Source organism: Zootoca vivipara, chromosome 8, assembly GCF_965207765.1.
Source record: "Zootoca vivipara chromosome 8, rZooViv2.hap1.1, whole genome shotgun sequence".
Lineage (NCBI taxonomy): Eukaryota > Metazoa > Chordata > Lepidosauria > Squamata > Lacertidae > Zootoca > Zootoca vivipara.
This window is the reverse complement of record NC_142591.1, coordinates 56,368,124-56,389,000: the sequence shown is the minus strand read 5'-3', so window position 1 is coordinate 56,389,000 and position 20,877 is coordinate 56,368,124. Positions and strand designations below refer to the sequence as shown.

The window sequence follows — 20,877 nt, the reverse complement described above, 5'->3', positions numbered from 1 at the left end:
CTAACATTTTTTGTAGTAAAATTTTATCAAATACATGACTAATCTTTGAGTGGATTCAGGAATTGGCTTGGATCCTGAGTTACCCTTCTGTTCATCAAAGGGCATTTGATCCAGTGGAAGCTCCTGCTGGGAGCGGAGGAGTAAGGTGGGACAGGCAGTTGTTGCTGATTTCACCATTGCCACTACACTACCTCCCTTGCTCTCCTGGGATTTTTGGCAGCCATGGGAGACAGTGATAAAAATTGTCCCCCATCCTTACACTCAAAATGTGTCAGGATTCAAGCCACTACCATCTTGCTGAGGGGCAGGGTAGGGAATGGGCAAGGAAAGTAACTTGTGGACCCTTGTTTTGTTTATTCACAGTTTCCCCAAAACAGCCAAAATGGAGCCTTCTGCATTTTCCCCATCATGCATTGTGTGGGGGTTTGTCTGCATATCTGGAACTCATGCATCTCATATAATGGAGGAGATCTGTGAGCCCTCCTCTCCAAATGCTACAGAAAAAGCAAAAAAGAGAGGAGTATTGATTCACACACCCAAGATTTAATGTTCAATCCTTCCCCATATAAGGAAAATATCCAGTTTTTGTTTATTTCCACACACAAATCAACCATAATATATTTACGGTATGTCTTTCACACATAGATTATATAAGCATTGCGCCCACTAACTAAAGCCAGTTTGGCAGAAGACATTCCAAAAAGCAGCCTAGGTGGAAATAGGTGCTAGTTCATGCGTAGGCATATGAAATTTAAAATTAGCAGCTGAGACAAACTTAGCAACTAAGAGACAAATACAAAAAAAGAAAGAAATTCCCGATTCTTCTATGGAATGTGTAGTCAAGAGTAGTGGGAATCATAAGTTACATTCTGACAATAAATGGTTAGTCTTCATTTTCAAAAATTGCCATTTCTTCAATGGCACTTTGCCAATTAGTCTGCAATCCTATACCTACTTATTCAGGAGTAAGCCTCACAGACACCAATAGAACTTACTTCTGCATAGGCATCTATAGGATTGTTCTGTTAATATCTCAGAAATAGCTTGGTGATGCATAATTACATATAAACTGCACCCTACATTCCACTCAGCACCCAAGGGAAAAAATGAGAAAGAACAAAGCAAACTTATGCACATTTATGTGGAAGTAAGCCCTACTATGTTCAGTGGGATTTACTCCCAGGTAAGTGTGCATAAGATTGCAGTATTTCTAACACACACACACACACACCCAAAAGCATTCTTAGGCACTGAGCATTAGTTTGACCAATGAATACTACCAGGATCCAGTTCCCCATAGACCCATACAAGGCAAGATCCCCTTTTCTTTAATAGATCACAATTGCTTACACTGCATGGAAGGAAACTTCCTGAGGTCCTTTAGGAGGTAGCCTGGCATAAATTATGGAGAAAATCAGTTGGAACAGAGAGTCTCAAAAGTACACCAGAGCACATGAGACTCACCGCACATGAGACTCACCTTTGGATTTCTCCCACAGATGAAAAAACAGGAAAACTCACAAGCTAAGCCTATATTAGGCTGTAGGGTTGTTATTTTTTATATTTTAAAAAAACCACCTAAAATAATTACCATAAAGTTTCTTGTGAATGTTATCAGGACATAACATGTAACATAAGCAAATATTCTAAACATTTTTGGTGACTCTTTAACCACCATCCATTATCCTACCTTTGCAGCAACTGATGAGTTGGGTTTCTCCAGCAAGTCCCATAGTTTTTTCCTTTTCTCTGGGCAGCAGGCATTGTCAAACTCTTCCCCTTCTCTTTCTCTCAGTGTCTCTGCCTCTCTCCTTAGCTCTTCATTCATTTGCTCTTTCTTCTGATGGTATCTTGCCTGGCAACAAGATTCTAAGTATATCTCATCAATCCCCCAGTAGTCTAGCTCTTGGCCAAAAGAAAGGGCACACATTTCCTCCATCATGTGTAGCTTCCCCGTCCTGTAGAAATTCAAAATGGAGGTGAAAGCACCCGGGTGTCTATCAAAGAAATATTCATTCTCACTGAGATTATAGTCATCACATACTTCTAGTAAGCATTCATTTGTATTGCAGTCTCTAAGCTTCCCTAAACGTGTTCGTGGAAGTCTATCTAAAGTCCTCCATAGAACTTCATGGTTGAGCCCCCCTACGTTGATTTTGACTCTCCTTGAACATGCTTTGCTCCGGATTATTTCCACTGGTTCTGGTGGAAGGGACTGGGTAGACCTTGAAGATTTTTTGTTTATCCCTGGAGGAGCCCTTTCGGCCATCCTGACAAGGAAGCAGCAGCAACGCCAGAGTCTTTAGAGAAGAAGCACAAGTAAGGTTGGGTCAGGTTGGGTCCTCTTCAAATAGGGCGCTCCATTTCTGAAGCTGAAAGAAAAATAAAGGCATGGCTTAGGATACTGTAAAATATTGTAGCAATTTACAATGCTGCAATGAAGGCAGGTGGTTTCACACGAGGTTCCACCTTTGGTAGCATGCTTATGTGCTTATGGATGCTACATAAATTTTACGGTCGCTGTAGAATGTTATAGTAGCCCCAGCTGAGAACACATCATGAATGGCAAGTTGGAAGTTCTCAATTTCATGGTTCATTAATCCAATACTAATGGGGAACGAAGTTCTGTGGGCGTGTTCCTTCCACTACAAGGTTTGCATTACTGGATTGATATTTAAGCTCTACTGTACCATATTTAGTTGGGAAAATAATCAGCAGCACTGGTAAAATTTTGCAACTTTCCCCTACCCACTGCAACCAGTATTTCTAAAGTCAAAAGCTTTCCATACAGTCCTTTGGTGAATTGTTTGTTTGCAAAGGCTCTGTGGAATTTCTGTGTGTGTGTGTGTGTGTGTTTGCATTGCACAACTGCAGTTCCCTATGATAGCATCACCATTCCCTGCAGAAAGCAGGGCTGAACTCACCACCATAAGATGGGGGCAGCAAATTCAATCCTGCTGGACTGGCTGCACAAAGGTTGCCACAGGGAACCTGATCATGCAGTCAATCCCTGCAGAAAACATCTCTGCAAACTCTATGCTTGGTGCTTTGCTGAGCATATCACTGACAAAGCCCCTTGCGCTGTTTTTGCCCTGCATCTAAAGATATTTAGTGATGGCGCCAGGCACACCTCCATGTGGGCAGCATTCCACAAATGGGGAGCCACTGCAAAAAAAGACCCATTCTTGTATTGCGTGCATGCACTCTCAGACACGTGTCCCCATATTCCTTTGGTATAAATGGCTAATTTGGAAGGTCCTCTTTTTCAGAAGGCATAAAATTAGAGGAATAAACTCACAGATATTCCTTGTTTTTTGTCTTTGAAATACACACCTATTACAAATGTTTGGCTAATATCAGTTAGTTTAAAGAACCTTGGGCAAAATTATTTTACTTGTCCACACAAAAGAGTGCCAAGTTGTTTTGAAACACACAAATTAGGAAATAATTATGTTTCTTTTACTATGACAAGCCTTTTCTGTTTCATTATGTGAAGAAATAAATTCCATTCCTCTGAAGACTAGCACGGATTGCCCTTAATCAATAATGACAAGGAAATTGCTTTAAATCACATTTATCTAATATTTCTTTTCAGAATAATAGATAATTTATTTGCACTTGTGAGAACAGATGGAGAAAGCGATATTGCAAAACTCACTTATCTTCTTTGCAGTGAGCCATCAAATACAAATATTGTTAGCAGCTTTATCATCACCTGCAATAATTGCAAAGTCATAAGTCACAAAGGTTCTGGCTTTTCATTTTTTAAAGAATTTATCCATCAGCTCCGCATCTACCCTGAAGTGCAAGGTAAAACATGGTGATTCAGGGAAGGTTCCCATGTTGGACCATGCTATTAATAGGACATATTGAGTCAGAACATGAGTTACTCTGTGGCCTCAGCTGTCCAAAAAACCAGATGACTGTTCCCAACCCTCACAGCCAACTCCACCACACAGAAATAAAACCACACTGGATAGATCTCAAGAGAATGTGGGAGAGAGGTGTGTGTGGTGTGTGTACTATTTTGATGGACAGATCTAGTTTTAATCACATTGAATTATTTTCCGAGGGCACTCCTGTCACAGTGATTTGGGTGTGGAATTTGGGTTCAGGATTAAAATTGAGTTTGTTTTTTATGCGGATCTATGCCTTCCCAGGTGGCGCTGTGGTTAAACCACTGAGCCTAGGGCTTGCTGATCAGAAGGTCGGCAGTTCGAATCCCTGTGACGGGGGTGAGCTCCTGTTGCTTGGTCCCAGCTCCTGCCAACCTAGCAGTTCGAAAGCACGTCAAAATGCAAGTAGATAAATAGGAACCGCTACAGCGGGAAGGTAAATGGCGTTTCCATGTGCTGCTCTTGTTTGCCAGAAGCGGCTTTGTCATGCTGGCCACATGACCTGGAAGCTATACGCCGGCTCCCTCGGCCAATAATGCGAGATGAGCGCGCAACCCCAGAGTCGGTCACGACTGGACCTAATGGTCAGGGGTCCCTTTACCTTTTATGCCTTCCCCTGGGCAAGTAAATTGAAAGGTTTCCTTCTTCTAGGGAGAAGCTGTATCTCCAAAATTCCATGTTGGCTGGCAAAAGTCCACCTCTCATGAACAAACCTTAGGGTAACAGGGTGCTTATGGGGTGGTGGTGCCATTTTTTTTTACAACAGTCTTTCTTTGGGAACTATTATGGTTTTGCCTCACCTCCAATGCAAGTCACTGTAAGTCCCCAGAAGAAGAGACTGTTTTCCCCAAAATCTCTGGTGCGCGCTAGTGATATTTCCCATACCCCAATATTTCCTGGAGAACCATGGACCCGTACTCTTTTTGGTACTCCCACCTCTTATGGTTCCTATTGCACCCACCCAAAGCAGTAAAGTCTGCCCTTGTAGGAGATCAATTCATTTATCATTCTGAAATTTGGTAGCTTTCATCCCCCAAGAAAAGGTGACCAAGCCTAATTGCAACAAATTCTGGCAGAAAATGTGTTCTCCCGCATCGAAGTCAATGAATGTATTTGCCCACAATTTGGCAGGGGTTATAGAGATTCTAGAGATTTGCTTTCCCTGCAAATTTTAACCATTGTGTGAAAAGCACACACACATATATACATGATTTGTTTTTATCTCTCTCTCTCTCTTTCTCTCTGTGTGTATATATAGTGAACAGGGGAGGGGACTTGGTTTTTGATATAATTGAGCCCCCAGTAATGGGTCAAATTAGTAAGACACTTAGCACCTCTGATCAGTCTGTTTTCCAAAACTAAAGATACAAGCTGAATCTTGAGGCCAGTACACACCTTTAGTATTCTGCATCACTATGTAACTCATTTGTGACAACCTTTTATGGCAAACAGAAAATCTGTCAAATCAAAGCATCTAAGTATACAGAGAACATAATTCTATAATATTGATCTTCACTCATTCATTCCTGACCCTTGACAACATCACTTGAGAAAATAAATGTCACAGGACTCAAAAACAGCAAGAATGTTATTCCTTGCTCCAACCACTCTCTCATTTATGATTGCCCTTCTGTGTAATTTGAAAATACGTTTCCTTGAGTTTATAGATTTTAAATTATTTTCTCATTCTGTCGGTAAAGGCTCCTATGGCATCTTTCTACTTTTAGTTTATTTGATGTACTGTAATCTAGTTTCAGATGCTGTCATAACAATGAGTCATGCTTTGTAAAGCTGTAGAATGATATTTTGCTGCTTGGCTAACTGGTTCTTTGTCACAGCTCATTACTAATACTTGTCTTTTCATCTGACAACTGTGGTCTACCTTCCCAAAAATCGCTTCTAGTACACCCCTCTTCAGCATTACTTATTTCTCCCTCAGCTGACATAAAACATTATGGAAGATCGTACTTTTTGGAGTCAAATGTGTTAAATATTACTAAGGGCAAAGTTACTGTATTGTAAGCTCCTTGGGGCACAGGCCTCTCATTCCTGCTCATTCTAACAGCACCATCTACATACTGTCGCACTACATACTGTAGATGGTGAATTATGTTATATATTAAGGGTGTGCACTGACTTTGGATAAATCCAGAACTGAAGCAGCCAACTTTGAACAGATTTTGGGCTCATCCAAAATGAATCAGGATCTTTCTGAAGTATCTTGAACCAAAGCAGGGACCTCTGAAGTACTATGGGGAGTTGGAAATTGAAAAACAACAACACTGGTGATAATGTTACAAAAATGGAAACATTTCCCTCCAAGCTTTCCATATAAGGAAAATGGCAGAGTGAAGGGGTGGGTAGGGAGAACTCTTTGGTGACTGACTGGTATTGGTGCTAATCAGAGGGAAGGATTTTACCAGAGTTCCCCAATTACTTTGTGCTGGTTGGTGAGTGGAGCTAGCAGTAGCAGGAGCCCCTTGTATATATTAAATATGCCATTTAAAAATTGATTTGTCAAAAATGTATATAATTTATGTCAAAACTTTAGAGACAGAACACAGCCACAACTGAAGCACAGACTGCAGGGCATGGAGTAGGGGGTAAAATTAAATGTTCTGTAGTTTTTAAAGCAACCTGCTCATTCAAAACCAAAACATCAGTGACAAGTCTTCTGTGCTAGCTTTCTCCTCAAAGTATTAATATTCTATATGCAAAGAATATTTGCACTCTTACTTACAACTAAGCGCCACTAAGCATACTGGCACTTACTTCTAAATAAGTATACACAGGGTTGGCTTGTCAGTCTACCAGCACAGTTGGAAGGAGTGTGGTCCACAATGGATACATCACATTGAGGCTATTGCCTGGGTCATTTTCCTCTTCCTCGTGACTATTTTTCCAGTTGCAATACTACTATGTATGCATTTTCTTCTTTGCATTGAAAAGTGTTGCTTCACTTTATACTTATGCCAGCTGCACTTCAAATCCTTTTCCAATAAAGTTGTTATAAAGACCCAAGGACAAGGCTGGGGGACTTGGCCGCTAGATGCTGTTGGACCCCAATCCTATCAGCCCAAGCTAGCAAAGTTGTAGTCGAAAAACACCTAGGACAGCCATAGGTTCTCCACCCCTGCTCTAAGCTTCATTCTTCATGACGCAGCAGAGCACATTTTCCTGAACCCACTACTCAAACGCAAGTGTACAAGTGATAAACATGTTATTTTCTTCCAATGGAAGCGTGAAGTGATTTGGCATAAGGGGCCTGAGCAAGCCTGACAAAAAGTATTTGTGCTAAAAAGGGGGGTCCTCTGTGTAAGTGGACTGTCCAGTTGTATCATTTCTTATCAGTTTAGAAGACCATGAACCCCACAGAATCCATTGTCTTTTCTGCAGCCATCCAGTTAACTACTCAGCTCCATAACTGTGTATGGGCAAGCACAGCTATAGCAGTTTGAAAGTACCTGTCAGGTTTAATAGCAAGAGCAGAGAAGGAAGGTTTAGTCTAAGAGTGACCTTTAAGTCCCTTGGCTCTTAAATGTGGAATGTGATTAAGTTCCAGAAGCTTAAAACGGCCCAGTTATCATCAGCAAACCATATCATATCTATACCCACAACTAATGCCAAGGGACTTTTCATTTCAACTGCAGTCTTCCAAATATCAGAAAAAATATTATTGTGCAATCATTATTATTAGTAATAGTAAATCAATGTTAAATTAGCCCAATATATATTACGGGCAGATGAGATGATTTGTTTATTATGAGTATCCATAAGTGGAATCTGCAAGATTATGTTTCAGTGCGGAATGCTTGGATTTAGGTTTCCGGCCAACCATCTATGTCTTTTTCCAGGATACACCATTACACACACAGCCTAGTTATCTATTTCCCCCCTATAGTTAGTCAGCATTTAATACCCACGGAGCATGCTTAACCCTCAGTGGACTGTTTTCAGTCCCTTTCTTATGTGTGTACTTCCAAAGATGTTTGCACTTCTGAAAAACTTGGGATTCCAGCAAGCATGCTTATACCCTCTTTGTTATGACTACAAAAGGTTTCACATGTGGTTAAATAATTTCGCTTTTAGTATATAATGTGTATCATTATGTGCACACACACACACACACGTGTTTGTTTGTTTTTTACAGCACCATACAGAAGAAAACAAAAGCTCTACAAACACTTAGTGCTCATTCTAGGTTTAAGGTCTTTATATATCTATTCCTCATACATATAGTGATGTATATTTGTCTATAGTATTTTTAAGAATCCTTAACACCAACCCAATATTATTTTCTCATGAAAAACTATCTTACAGTATTCTTAGGCCCTGTATAGACAGCACATACAATAAAGTAATGTAGATACCAGCAACAAGAACAAAAGTGCAACAAGCTAAGATGTTTTCTATATTTCGCACTACAAATGCAACAAGTTTTAATGGTGTTATCTCACTATGCCAAGCACAAACTAGAAGGATAAATGTCATTGGCCATGAAGAATTAATATTTATTCTGCTATAATGCCAAACCCACATGGGAGAACAAGAGATTAATAACAGTTATTATTGGTGGATCTTTCCTACTCAAATTTCTAAGCATTGAAGCTGCAGATGTTCTACTCAGTCAAGCCAGTAATACCTCTATATGGCTTTCTGAATCAACTGGTTATTTTCAATTCTGTGACTTTTAAAGATAAGGGCAAAGTGTCATCACCTGAAAGATGTGGGTTGATGGCATGTGATGTAGATTCCAAGCCAAAACACCACAAATACAAGCATATTTGGATGTAATAACCAATACATTAACTGCAACACTTTACTGCATGCACATGCATAAGAGAGAGTCACTGCTATGTCTGCTGAGCATAGTATTGTTTTAAAAAAGTTAAAATAGTAGAGTCCCTAATCCAAAGCATCTTCTATGTTATTAGGTATAAGGAATACATTATTAAGAAATCTCTCAAGGTATCTGTAGCTTAACATCCAAAAGAGAACTACAACCTCTGTCTGATGCAATAGGTTCATGTTACAGCGAGCTCTACAGACATTTTTAAAGTATTCTTTCCTAATGAAGAAAAGATAAAGGAGAATGTTGAATAGTTCCTGGCTAAAAAAGTTTGTAAAATATTATTACCCCAGGGATGGATGCACTCTAAGAAACTCAGTATGAAAATTAAGAAACACACCAGGAAGTACAAGCATAGTTGGAAGCAAATAAGAGGTCCCTTTAAATCTGTTTCTCCCTCCTTGCTTTTGAATTCCAACTGCAAGATGTTAAACTTTTAAAAACAGTGCAAGCATAAATAAATGCATGCACGGGCATCATGAACGCACAGGCATCATGAACGCACCATCAAACTAAAAGATGTTTAAACTAATGGAGAGATGCTTAGAGGTGCAACCCTCTTGTATAGCATCACCATGTGGATGGTGAGACACTTAACTTTCTTTTTGGAGAATAAGGCAGAAGAAAGTTCAGGTTGTACTGTACGTGAGAACAACCCCCCTCAAACAGAGGAAGACTGGTGCCCTTAGTGCATTGAATAAGGCTGCTGAAAACAAGCAACAGCATGAGGAAGGCAGGGAACAGCTTAAGGAGAAATTGGATTCGTTTGGTATAATAATGTTTGGGCTGTATGCCATGGGTGTAGCCAGGATTTTTGTTGGGGGGCAGGCCTTTTGTTAGGGGTGCAGAACCTCGTTTTGCTATGTATTTATATTTATTTTTATTAATTGAGGGGCATCTGCCCCTCCGTGCCCCCCCCAACTATGCTCAGGCTGCACGCCTCACTGTTCTGATAAAAATCTTTTCCAAATTCGTCAGTTTAAAAAAAGTCATTGAGGTAGAATCACACCAACCTTACAATCATCATTAGCTAATCATGTGGTTTGATTTTGCTGTCTCTGAAATCAGCAATCAACAAACTAGGGTCAAGAAATTGGGCCATGTTTTGAGCAGGAGTTCAGGGCAGACCGCCCCCCTTTGCTTTGCGTGACGGTGAGCTGGAAGTCAGAGGAGCCTGACAAACTTGAGCAAAGTCTGCCTGTTTTAGCAGCAAAGCTCTCTTGAGTATCCAGCAGGTCTCACCCTTAAGGCGCCTGCCCAGCTCTGCTGCTATTCTCCTCCTTTTAAACCGACCCTGGCAGCTTTTCAGCATTACAGGATAGGATTATTGACTGAAATCTGTTTCTCTTAGTGGTAAGGGCTTGATGGCTGTTTGTTTGCAAAGTGACCTGACTGACTCTTGGCAATGTTAAGGGCTGCCTTCAGAGGTGGTGGGGGAACAAGCAACCGCCAAAATTCATTCATTTCAGCACTGATGTGGCAGCTGGAGTTTGGGTGGCAAGTTAAAATATTCAAGAAACTGTAAATGCATTGTTTATTTTTATCTTAATCATTATGTAACTTAATTTGAATGAAGTCCAGGAGGTGCTATAAATATGGACAGTACGTACATAAGCTGTATGCACAGACTTACTTGTACCCAGTGTTTAAATATATCAAGCTGCTTGACAGCTTTGATATTGTTTATATAAAAGATGCCCCATTGCACAGGTGAGCATGCACACCTTCTCTTAAAAAAAGCCCCAACTCACAAAACCTCCACTACACAACTGTATAACTATGTGTTTGAATATACCTAACACCTTTATGACTGTTTCAAAAACCACCTTGGTTTAAAGGAGGGGGTGGAGGAAGAAGCCAATCTGTCTTTTTAAAATTCAAGCTTTTCAGGCTATCATCAGGTTACTCCAGTCAAGCCATGGGGGGGGGGGAAGGAAAGTGCAATGTGTGTTTCAGTATGATCCTCTGCTGTCTACGAGGGGCTGCTCTCCTCTGTTTTTGACAGCTCAAGAAGCATAATGAACATGCACTCCACAGTTTGTCCAAGTGTGCACATTACATTACAAAATCGCTTCAATCCATCCACAAGCAGTCATTCAGGAGGCATGTGGGTTATTCATAAAAAAACACCCCAGTTTCTGTACATGGGAACAGCCTCCCTCTTCCCCGCCTCCAAAAACCCCCACAACCACCACTTTTTTCTGCTCATTAACCAAGAGAGCCCACCCTACCCCACCCCCTTGCTTACAAATATTTTTAAAAGCATCTCCCTGCCCTCTGAGTCCACTTGGAGCCATATGTCAGTCTCCAACCTCCACTACCGGGAGCGAGGATGATTCACGAGCGAGTCTTTTTTTCGCTTTCTTTTCTTTCCAGACTCCACAATGAGGCAGAAAGGCACCCCCTCCTCCCCTTTCCCGCTTACCTTCCTGAGACAGACCACGCTCAGCATAAACACTGGCGAGGGAAAGCACAAAGGCTCCGGAATCCCCTGCTGCCTTTCCAGAGGGGGTTGCTCTCAGGTTTCCTTTGCAAATGATCTGTTGACAATCCGCGGTGGCAGAGGCGAGAGAGGGAGAGGGAGAGATGGGTTTGTTTTGGTTTGGGAGGGGTGTGTGTGTGTGTGTTTCTTCCCCCCTCTCTCTTGCCCCTCGCTGATGATTTCCCCCCCTTGCTCCGTATTCCTGCCTCCGAATCACCATCTCCTCTGGGATGGAGAAGGAGGAGGAGGGAAAGGAGCTGGTGGTGGAGGAGGAGGAGGCTGGAGAAGGCAAAGCAAGGGGGAAGCCATCCTCGCTCGTTCACTCGCTGTCCGTCCGTGCTGCGAGCGCTGGAGGATTGCAGGAGGAGGGAGCCAAGGAATCGCTCCTCCAGCCCCACCGTAATCTCCCCTTCGCTCGCATGTGATGGGGCGGCTGGTGGCCGCCGCCGCTCCTGAGCGTTGTGTGTGTGTGTGTGTGTGTGTGTGTGTGTGTGTGTGTGTGTGTGTGTGTGGATGCGCCATGCAAAGCGAGCGGCAGCCGTTTCAGCACAGCGTGGGGAAACCGACACGCTCTCTCTCTCTCACACACACACCCTCTGTGCATGCACACGTTAGCGCGATCTGCTCTTCTGGGGTGCAACAGTCACATCCCCAAAGCGGGAAAGGCTCTCTCGCCCCTTCGTCCCGGCTGCCTGTAAAACACAAGGGATCCATTCACCCAAAGACAGACACCAGCTTGATTTCACTTGCTTTTGACAGGGGCAGAGGGGAGCTGTGTGGGGTGGAGGTACCTAGTTTTCTCCAGGTTACCTAACTGTACCCAGCCCCCGCCCCGCCCCCTTGAATTGTTCCGAGGCTGGTGGCTACCCCATCTCTGATGAACAGAGCTCAGCCCCAGGATGCTTTCCCCCCCCCACATGCCAGCCGAAACGCGTAGAGTACTCAGAAAGAGAAAGGGCTTTAAAGCACATGGACACGTGTCTTGCCGTCATCTTTCTTCCAGTCGTCAAGAAGAGGCCTCTACACACATTACCCAGCACATCGGTTTTCGCTTCTCTGTTTTTTCCCGGTTGGGGCCGCTTTGTTTACACATTGTTTGGCAGCTGAGTTGCTGTCAGTGTTTCTCACAATATGCGGCTAGAAACGTTGTTTTCCCCTGTGTGAAAACCTTTCAATAAATATTGTGTGTGTGTGTGTGTGTGTGTGTGTGTTTATCAACCCACACGGAAAGAGGCAGTCTCTCTTAGTGGTTAGAGCAGGGCTACCCAACCAGATGCCCATTAGCCAACAGAGTCCCTTTCTCCCCTGCTGAAATTAAGCTTGAAAGAATAAAGTGTTGTGGTATGTGCTTGGTTGTGGTGTGTGTGTGGTGCCCACAGCGTTTCCTCAGTTTGCAAAAGGCTGGCAATTCCTGGCTTACACTGTTGGACTGGGAACTGGGAGATCAGCTTCAAGTCCTTGCTCAGCCATTAAGCTCACTGAGTGACCTTGGGTGAATCACTGCCTCTCAGTTCAACCTGCCTCACAGAGTTGTTCCAAGGCTAAAAGCCAGGCTGGGAACCCATGTATGTCCCCTTTAGCTCCTTGGAGGAAAGGCATTATTTAAATGTAAATAAAATAAATTACATACATAACAGGAGAACATGCAATTAATCTAGGTTTACTAAGATCACTGTGGCAATCCTGCAGAGACCATCAGAGTTTAACCCCATAACTTCTTTTCTTTTCTTTCATGTGAAATAGTAAGAATGCTGCTGTTCTCCCTCTCCCCGTGTTATTCTTACAACAATCCTGTGAGGTAGTTTACACTGAGAGGCAGCAATTGGCCCAAGGTCACCCAGTGAGCTTCCTGGATGATTGGGGACTAGGACTCTGTCTTTGTCCAACACTCTCACCAGTACACCACAGGGCTGTATCGAAGGTTCAATGGAGAACATTGGGAGAGACAGAGCTCCAAAATTAGGAGAGAGTGATTTTTCAGACAGGTCTGAATCCCACCCCTTTTCATTTTAGCAATTATGCAATGGTTTTGTGAGTAATACTCTTCACACAAACACCATTCAAAGATGCACATAGTCTCCCTCCTTTTGCTTCTAATGCTCAGCACATTTCCTGGGAATAAACTCTCTTGATTTTAACTAGAGTAACTTCTGCGTAAACACTTATAGGCCTGGACTTTAAAATATCCTAATTCTAGGCTTGCATACTAAAAGCACATAGAATTACAATCCCTCTGAAATGCACTGAAATGCAAGGAACTCTTACTAATTTATTTTACAAGTTTATAAACAGCTTCACAGCCTGAGGTTATCAAAGTAGTAAATATGACTGTACCTTGATGCATGTTTCCCCTCACATGTAAGGCAACCTTGCTACCTGCAAAATAGGCACAGTGTTGACTCAGCCAAATTGATTGCTTTATCACCTATATATCCTGTTTTAAAGGGTTACTGTACTGTATATATTTTGCATGCATTCTGGCTGCAATTGCATTGCCATTGTCTGTAAGTTTTGCATTTCATTTCCCTTTGACATCACAGTTTGAAATTCCACAGGCCACCGCCCCACCTGCCCCAATGTCTATATACCTGCAAATGAAGATCCAGTGTAGTGGGCTGTAGCCCAACAAAATCTTTTGCATAATAAATTTGTTAGTCTCTTAGTTGCTTTTATCATTTTCTGAAATTCATCCCACATATAAACATACCTCACTGTTGGTCACCACTTGCAGCTCGGTACTTAACTACACTTCTTTGGTGTAGTAGGTCCAATTGACTTTCCTATGAGCACTTTTTTTTAGTAATGTGTTGAATCTTAGCAGGTTTCCAGAACATCTCACTAGAAGCATGTATGTTACACATGTCATTGTATGCATGATATGGAATGCAATTTGCATTAGAAACCTCTAGATTTGCTACTGTTAAGTCACAGAGCTCATATCCAACCAACATGCAACTGTCTTCTCCCTTGTCCTAACAACTCCCGAGAACTCCAACGCTCTTCATTCTGTTTCCCTCTACCTTCGCATATGGGAACCCAATGCTTTCCCCATGAAATAAATCACAGGTTTGCACTGACTATTTGCGATTATCCAAGATAAGCGGTGAGGTGCAGATGAGAGCAGGTTAAGATGATAGATTGTATTGGCATGACAACGTAATCATCTGTTGCTAAGTGGGAAAGGCGTGCATATCAGAGATAGGTGCAAGACAATGCCTGTCTGTCAATGTGCTTTTCAAACTGTAAATAGTTTAAGGCTTATTTTAGTCCCCTGCCTTTTCAATCAATATTTGATATCATAACAGTTTATTATGAATAGTACTATCTCCTGTTTAATTTCTCACTTCCCTTAAGCCATTTTTCTTCACTGGTTACTAAAAAGGATTTTTTTTAAAAAAAAATCATGTTTATTTAAAGAATCGTTTTCTTTATTATACTTCATATTTTGGGCAACAGTTCTTATGTATTTTGGTTGCATTAATTCAGCTTCCCCCTGCTTTTTTCTGCCTTTAATAGCTGGTTTTCCCTCCTCACTATTCCAAACTACTGAATGGAATGATGCACAAGAAACCCATTTGTCCATATTTATTTTACCAGCTCTGCCATTTCCAGAATAACTGGTGCATCAGCTGAAGCATACAAAGGTGATCCTGGCCACAGCCATTGCCTACCCATGTCAGAACAACCCTAAATCCAAGAAGAGCAGCCTCACAAATACAACCTGATTTTGGATGGAGTAGCATCACCAACAGCTTTCCTATTGGCCAATAACAGCCTAATTTTGTTTGCATTAAGTCTGTTTGTTAGACCATAACCAAACCATTACTGATCCCAGGATACCAGATTCCTTAAATCTGTATTTCCCCCCATCAATATATACTATATGGCAAATAATATAAATAGCTTATTTAACACTAAGGCTTGTGCTGCATCTTACCTGTAGGAGTTATAATGTCCTATATCAGGAATGGAGAACTGGATCTATATATTCAATCAGATTGTTAACTGCCACCCCCATACCACCCCCCATACCATGTTTAATAGTGGGTAGGGCTGTCATATTATTTGCAAATGGATTTTTCTGGAAACAAATAACATGGAATTGAACACTAAACTTGCATTAGGCAAAGGTAAAGGGGTCCCTGACCATCAGGTCCAGTCGTGTCCAACTCTGGGGTTGCGGCGCTCATCTCGCTCTGTAGGCCGAGGGAGCCGGCGTTTGTCCGCAGACAGCTTCCGGGTCATGTGGCCAGCATGACAAAGCTGCTTCTGGCGAACCAGAGCAGCGCACGGAGCACCTTCCCGCTGGAGCGGTCCCTATTTATCAACTTGCACTTTGATGTGCTTTCGAACTGCTAGGTGGGCAGGAGCTGGGACCGAGCAACGGGAGCTCACCCCGTTGCAGGGATTCGAACCGCCGACCTTCTGATCAGCTGTCATATGAAATCTCAAAAATAATTTGGAATGTAACAGAGGAAGTTGTGGAACTGGGGGGGGGGCTGCCATATAAATACAGCCTCTCTCTAGCCTCATTTTTGTATTCTTGCTGTTGTATTTTTAGTCAAATGAAACTGGTGTGCAATTTTAAAGGTGTCCTATATTCAAAAAACTAGTTAAGGTCAGTTTGGTGGAGAATTATGTGAAGTTTCTGCTTAAGTTACAACACAGATACAAACTCTCCATTGGCTACTCTATAATATTTGATTCTACTATGTGACATTCTATAAAATGTCAGCACATGGTGCAAACTGTGGAACACTGTCCAACCATCTCATCCTCTGTCGTCCCCTTCTCCTAGTGCCCTCAATCTTTCCCAACATCAGGGTCTTTTCCAGGGAGTCTTCTCTTCTCATGAGGTGGCCAAAGTATTGGAGCCTCAGCTTCACTATCTGTCCTTCCAGTGAGCACTCAGGGCTGATTTCCTTCAGAGTGGATAGGTTTGATCTTCTTGCAGTCCATGGGACTCTCAAGGGTCTCCTCCAGCACCATAATTCACAAGCATCAATTCTTCAGTGATCAGCCTTCTTTATGGTCCAGCTCTCACTTCCATACATCACTACTGGGAAAACCATAGCTTTAACTATACGGACCTTTGTTGGCAAGGTGATGTCTCTGCTTTTTAAGATGTTGTCTAGGTTTGTCATTGCTTTTCGTGACTGCTGTTACCATCTGCAGTGATCAAGGAGCCCAAGAAAGTAAAATCTCTCACTGCCTCCATTTCTTCCCCTTCTATTTGCCAGGAGGTGATGGGACCAGTGGTCATGATCTTGGTTTTTTTGATGTTGAGCTTCAGACCATATTTTGCGCTCTCCTCTTTCACCCTCATTAAAAGCTTCTTTAATTCCTCCTCACTTTCTGCCATCAAGGTTGTGTTATCTGCATATCTGAGGTTGTTGATACTTCTTCCGGCAATCTTAATTCCGGCTTGGGATTCATCTAGTCCAGCCTTTCGCATGATGAATTCTGCATATAAGTTAAATAAGCAGGGAGACAATATAGAACCTTGTCGTACTCCTTTCTCAATTTTGAACCAATCAGTTGTTCCATATCCAGTTCTAACTGTAGCTTCTTGTCCCACATAGAGATTTCTCAGGAGACAGATGAGGTGATCAGGCAGAATTTGCCATGGTTTTCTGTGGTCGATACAGTCAAAGGCATTTGCATAGTCAATGAAGCAGAAGTAGACGTTTTTCTGGAACTCTCTAGCTTTTTCCATAATCCAGCGCATGTTTGCTATTTTGTCTCTGGTTCCTCTGCCCCTTCAAAATCCAGCTTGCACTTCTGGGAGTTCTCGGTCCACAAACTGCCTAAGCCTGCCTTGTAGAATTTTAAGCATAACTTTGCTAGTGTGTGAAATGAGCGCAATTGTGCAGTAGTTGGAGCATTATTTGGCGCTGCCCTTCAATATTCTGACAAATACTGAAGTATAAAACATACTTATGTATTTAATAGCTTGTTGTTGTTGTTATTTATCCTCACAAATCAGCTCAGAACATATACAAAAACAAATAAGTGAGCTAAAATTCCAGATTAAAACAACAGTAACATTAGAAATACCATTTAAAATAGCAGTTGAACATGTGTGCTGCATCATTTGTGAAGGGTGAATGTGTATTATTTGTCATTTGTCCCTTAAAATAAAAGGCAATGACCTTATCCTTCCCATCTTGCTGTTTCTATGATTACTTAATAAGGTTCCAAAAGATCATAGCAGAATTTGGGCACTCATACATAAACCATACACAAAGCTCAGTGAAGTGATTGAGAGGTAGACCGAGGAATGTGAGACATCGCCTAGCCTTGTCATTTCACTTTTATTTATTATTTTGCTATGGTTTTCCATCAGATTTCTGTAAACAGGACTATTCAGTCAGTTGCACTGAGGCAAAACTTGGTAAAAGTTGATAGGCCAGGATATTCCTGTATTCTGCTCCCACTGTTGGAGGAAGTATGTTTCTAATTTCTACTTGCTGAAAACTGAAGGAGTGTAAAGTGCTGTTGCACTAAAGTTGCAGGGCTTCCCACAAGCATCTGGATGGCCACTGTGAGAACAGGAAGGAGGACTAGATGGGTCACTGGCTTGATCCATCAGTGTCTTCTCATGATGCAATGAAGCCTAGTAACACCTGAAAACTCCAAAAGGGGCACACATGTGCACCCCGGGTGCAGGCAGGGAACACTCTGCCGCTGGACAGATGATAATGATGCTTTCGTATTGGCCTTTTACCTTAAGAACCCAATGTGGGTCACAATAACTTCAAATGCAACATTAAAAACAATTTGAAACAAGTTAAAATAACATCCATAGGGTGTGTATTAAATATATGTATACACTTCAAGTGCCACTGAGTAGGATAAAGAGGTGTGTCTTCAGCATTTGATGAAAACTGGTATTTACAGAAGTTGCCAGATAGAGTTCCATAGCCTAATAATGCCACAGTGGTCAGGGATGATGGGAATTGTAGTCCAAAACATCTGGAGGGCCGAAGTTTGGGGATGCCTGCTCTAGTCACACAGCTGCTTTCCATTAATTTGTAAAGTCACTGTGCCAGTGGCTTGATAAATTATTTCAAACAAACCCTGTGGTTTTCTGTTGGTTCTTTTTCCTTTTGTCTTTCTGTTCCCACTTCTATTAATGGAAGTTTACCAGACAAGATTATCAAGGAGGAGAGAAGCAGTTCAGTGAAAGCAAAGTACACATCCAGGAAGGACAAGTCATGGGCAAGATGCTGTTTTCAAATGAACCACAACCTTCAGGATTTGGGCTGTTTTTAGAAAATGAAATTGATTCCTGTTCCTTTGTTCTGCTCCAGCGGCAGCCTCTGAAGTTTTTAGATTTTTAGCCAGGGACAAAACTGGACAAACATGTAGAAAGTGCTGGGAGAGCAGAAATCGTCTGCATAAATTAGAGATCACAGATAGTAAAAAAAACAAAAACCCAACACCTTTGAACTGTATAAGAAAACATTGATAAAATGACAAAAAGCATCTCACTTTCTCAAGCTGACTTTGTTCAGATCTTTAGTCATATACAACCGATAGCTGCGTATATACCGTAATATTCCAGCTGACAAGAAGAAAAAATCCTTTAGGAGACTCCCATCATGTATGAGAGTTTGCATAATATGCTCCTGCGTATAGCAATTTTGCTTGAAAGAAAAATGTAACTGAAACTAAACTGCAGAATGTTGATCATAGTGTTATGAGTTTTGGGTATGGGGAAGGGGGCTGTATGCAGAGGCCCTCCTAACCCCTGGATCCAGCGTCTTAAAATATAAGTTAGGCTAGCTTCCTGATGAGGTGATTGCTTGGGTGATGGTCCATTAAGGGAAACAAAAGAAAGCGGCTCTGTGTGAGATGGCAAATGGGTGGGGTCATATTGGCTGGTTTACTTGCCTCTTTTTCCTCTCTCAGAGTGCAGGCTACAAGTTCTGCTGTCATACCCCTTCTTGTATAATTGCATCCAATTAACTGCTTATTCCTAGACATTGTTTCTCTGCTTTGCTTCTTGAGTCAGTGGCTCTCATGGGCTCAGTAGATTCTTCTGGATGTTGTTAAAAGTCAACGTAAGCTCCCTTTGGTAATATTACATAATCATAACTATGGATCTTTCTGTAGTTATGTCAGATACTGCATGCCATACCAGATAATAATATACTGCAAGGAAGATGGCACTGTATTAAATGTAAAAAGGAGATAAAAATCTATTTCATGTGCTTATATTCTCATCTCTATCTGAAGAGCCCTAACTAATCAGTTATATTCAGTTACATAGATATAATTTCTAACATTTGCATGAATGCGATAAATATCAATTCATTTGTATATTTAGATCAGGATGTTCTTATTCTGGAATTCTCAGCTTCAAGTATGTAAATACTTTGGGCCAGTTTACAAGGAAAATATCTCCCCAAGGCTCCAGGTGTTTCTGTGGCCAGAATCTATTCATGTGGACATTTATTTATTTTATAATTTTTTGATACTGCTTAATATAATAAAAACTAAGTAAAAACAATAAAAATACAGCAACAACATTCAATAAAATAAAAAGAAAAACTATGCATCACAAATAACCCAGATAATTCAAAATTAAGAGCCATAGGGTTTTATCCAACCCAATCCTACTCAGCATAGAGTTAGACCCATTAATGGACCTAAGTTAGTCATGTTTATTTCCATGTTGTCTACTCTGAGTAGGGCTAACAATGGATACAATCCATTGTTGCTTTTTAGAAGCCACACTTAGAAGTCAGAAGAATGAACACAAATTATCATGTGAATTATTTTGTTGAGTTAATCATTCCATAATCGTAACATTGATAAAAAATAATATGTATTACATTATGAATTAGTGGTTGTTTTTTCTTTTAGATTTCATAGGGCTAGCACAACAGACAGACCTGGCTTACATTACAAAGGCAGTCCTTCATTCATAAGGACGTAAAGCATTTCCATGAATGAAAGTTCAGGGCTACATTCCATGTTACAATTCAGAGACACTGGAGAAGTCTCTCCTACATTTGAATGGTATGCAGTACAAACTTATGTTCTTTTCTTCAGAAATCCTAGAGTTTTCAATGGAACTTAATTCCAGGTAGGAGTAAGGACTGCAAACCTGTATGTGTGTATTAAGAAGTAACTCCACCCTATATATGTCAATTCTGAATGGAGGGGGTTATTTGCAGGTAAGTGAGCAATTTATGTCTCTAATATTAGTGTCTCTAACAGCACAAGGCATATCTAAGCTACATTTCTAGGCATATCTAGGCACAAGGCATATCTAAGCTACATTTAACCTACCGTAAAAAATGCATTGCAGTCATTGCAGCTGTTGGTTGCAATCCTATACCCACTTGAAGTCAAGGGGACTTCTGACTGAGTAGACATATATTTGATTGTGCTGTTAAGAACTTGGTAGCTCTTGTGGGTTCTATCAAAGTCTCTTTATGTACACATCAATGACTGTTCAGACATAGCTCATCCATGGGAAAGAAAAAAGATGTTTGAAAAACAGCCTGGGATCCTTGGAAGTTCCTAGAAAGTATCATAGAGACTTCTGCTGTGTTATGCATAACCCACCGTTTTAAACTACCACTGGAGTAGTAAAAATGAAGGGTTTAGTCAGTCTTATTATTCATGGGTGTTTCAGA

The 20,877-nt window shown here is 41.4% G+C and overlaps 1 protein-coding gene across 1 annotated transcript in view; it reads right to left on the bottom strand.

Annotated features, from left to right (window-relative positions):
- KCNB2 (potassium voltage-gated channel subfamily B member 2) overlaps nucleotides 1–11,808 on the bottom strand; it is a 164,725-nt gene extending 152,917 nt beyond the window's left edge. Inside the window, exons 1-2 of the mRNA XM_035125679.3 lie at nucleotides 11,171–11,808; nucleotides 1,691–2,372 (exon numbers count right to left, since the gene is read on the bottom strand). Coding sequence (XP_034981570.3) covers nucleotides 1,691–2,269 — 579 coding nt within the window. The 5' untranslated portion in view covers nucleotides 2,270–2,372; nucleotides 11,171–11,808. The remainder of the gene's footprint in view (nucleotides 1–1,690; nucleotides 2,373–11,170) is intronic.
- Nucleotides 11,809–20,877: the final 9,069 nt, after the last annotated feature.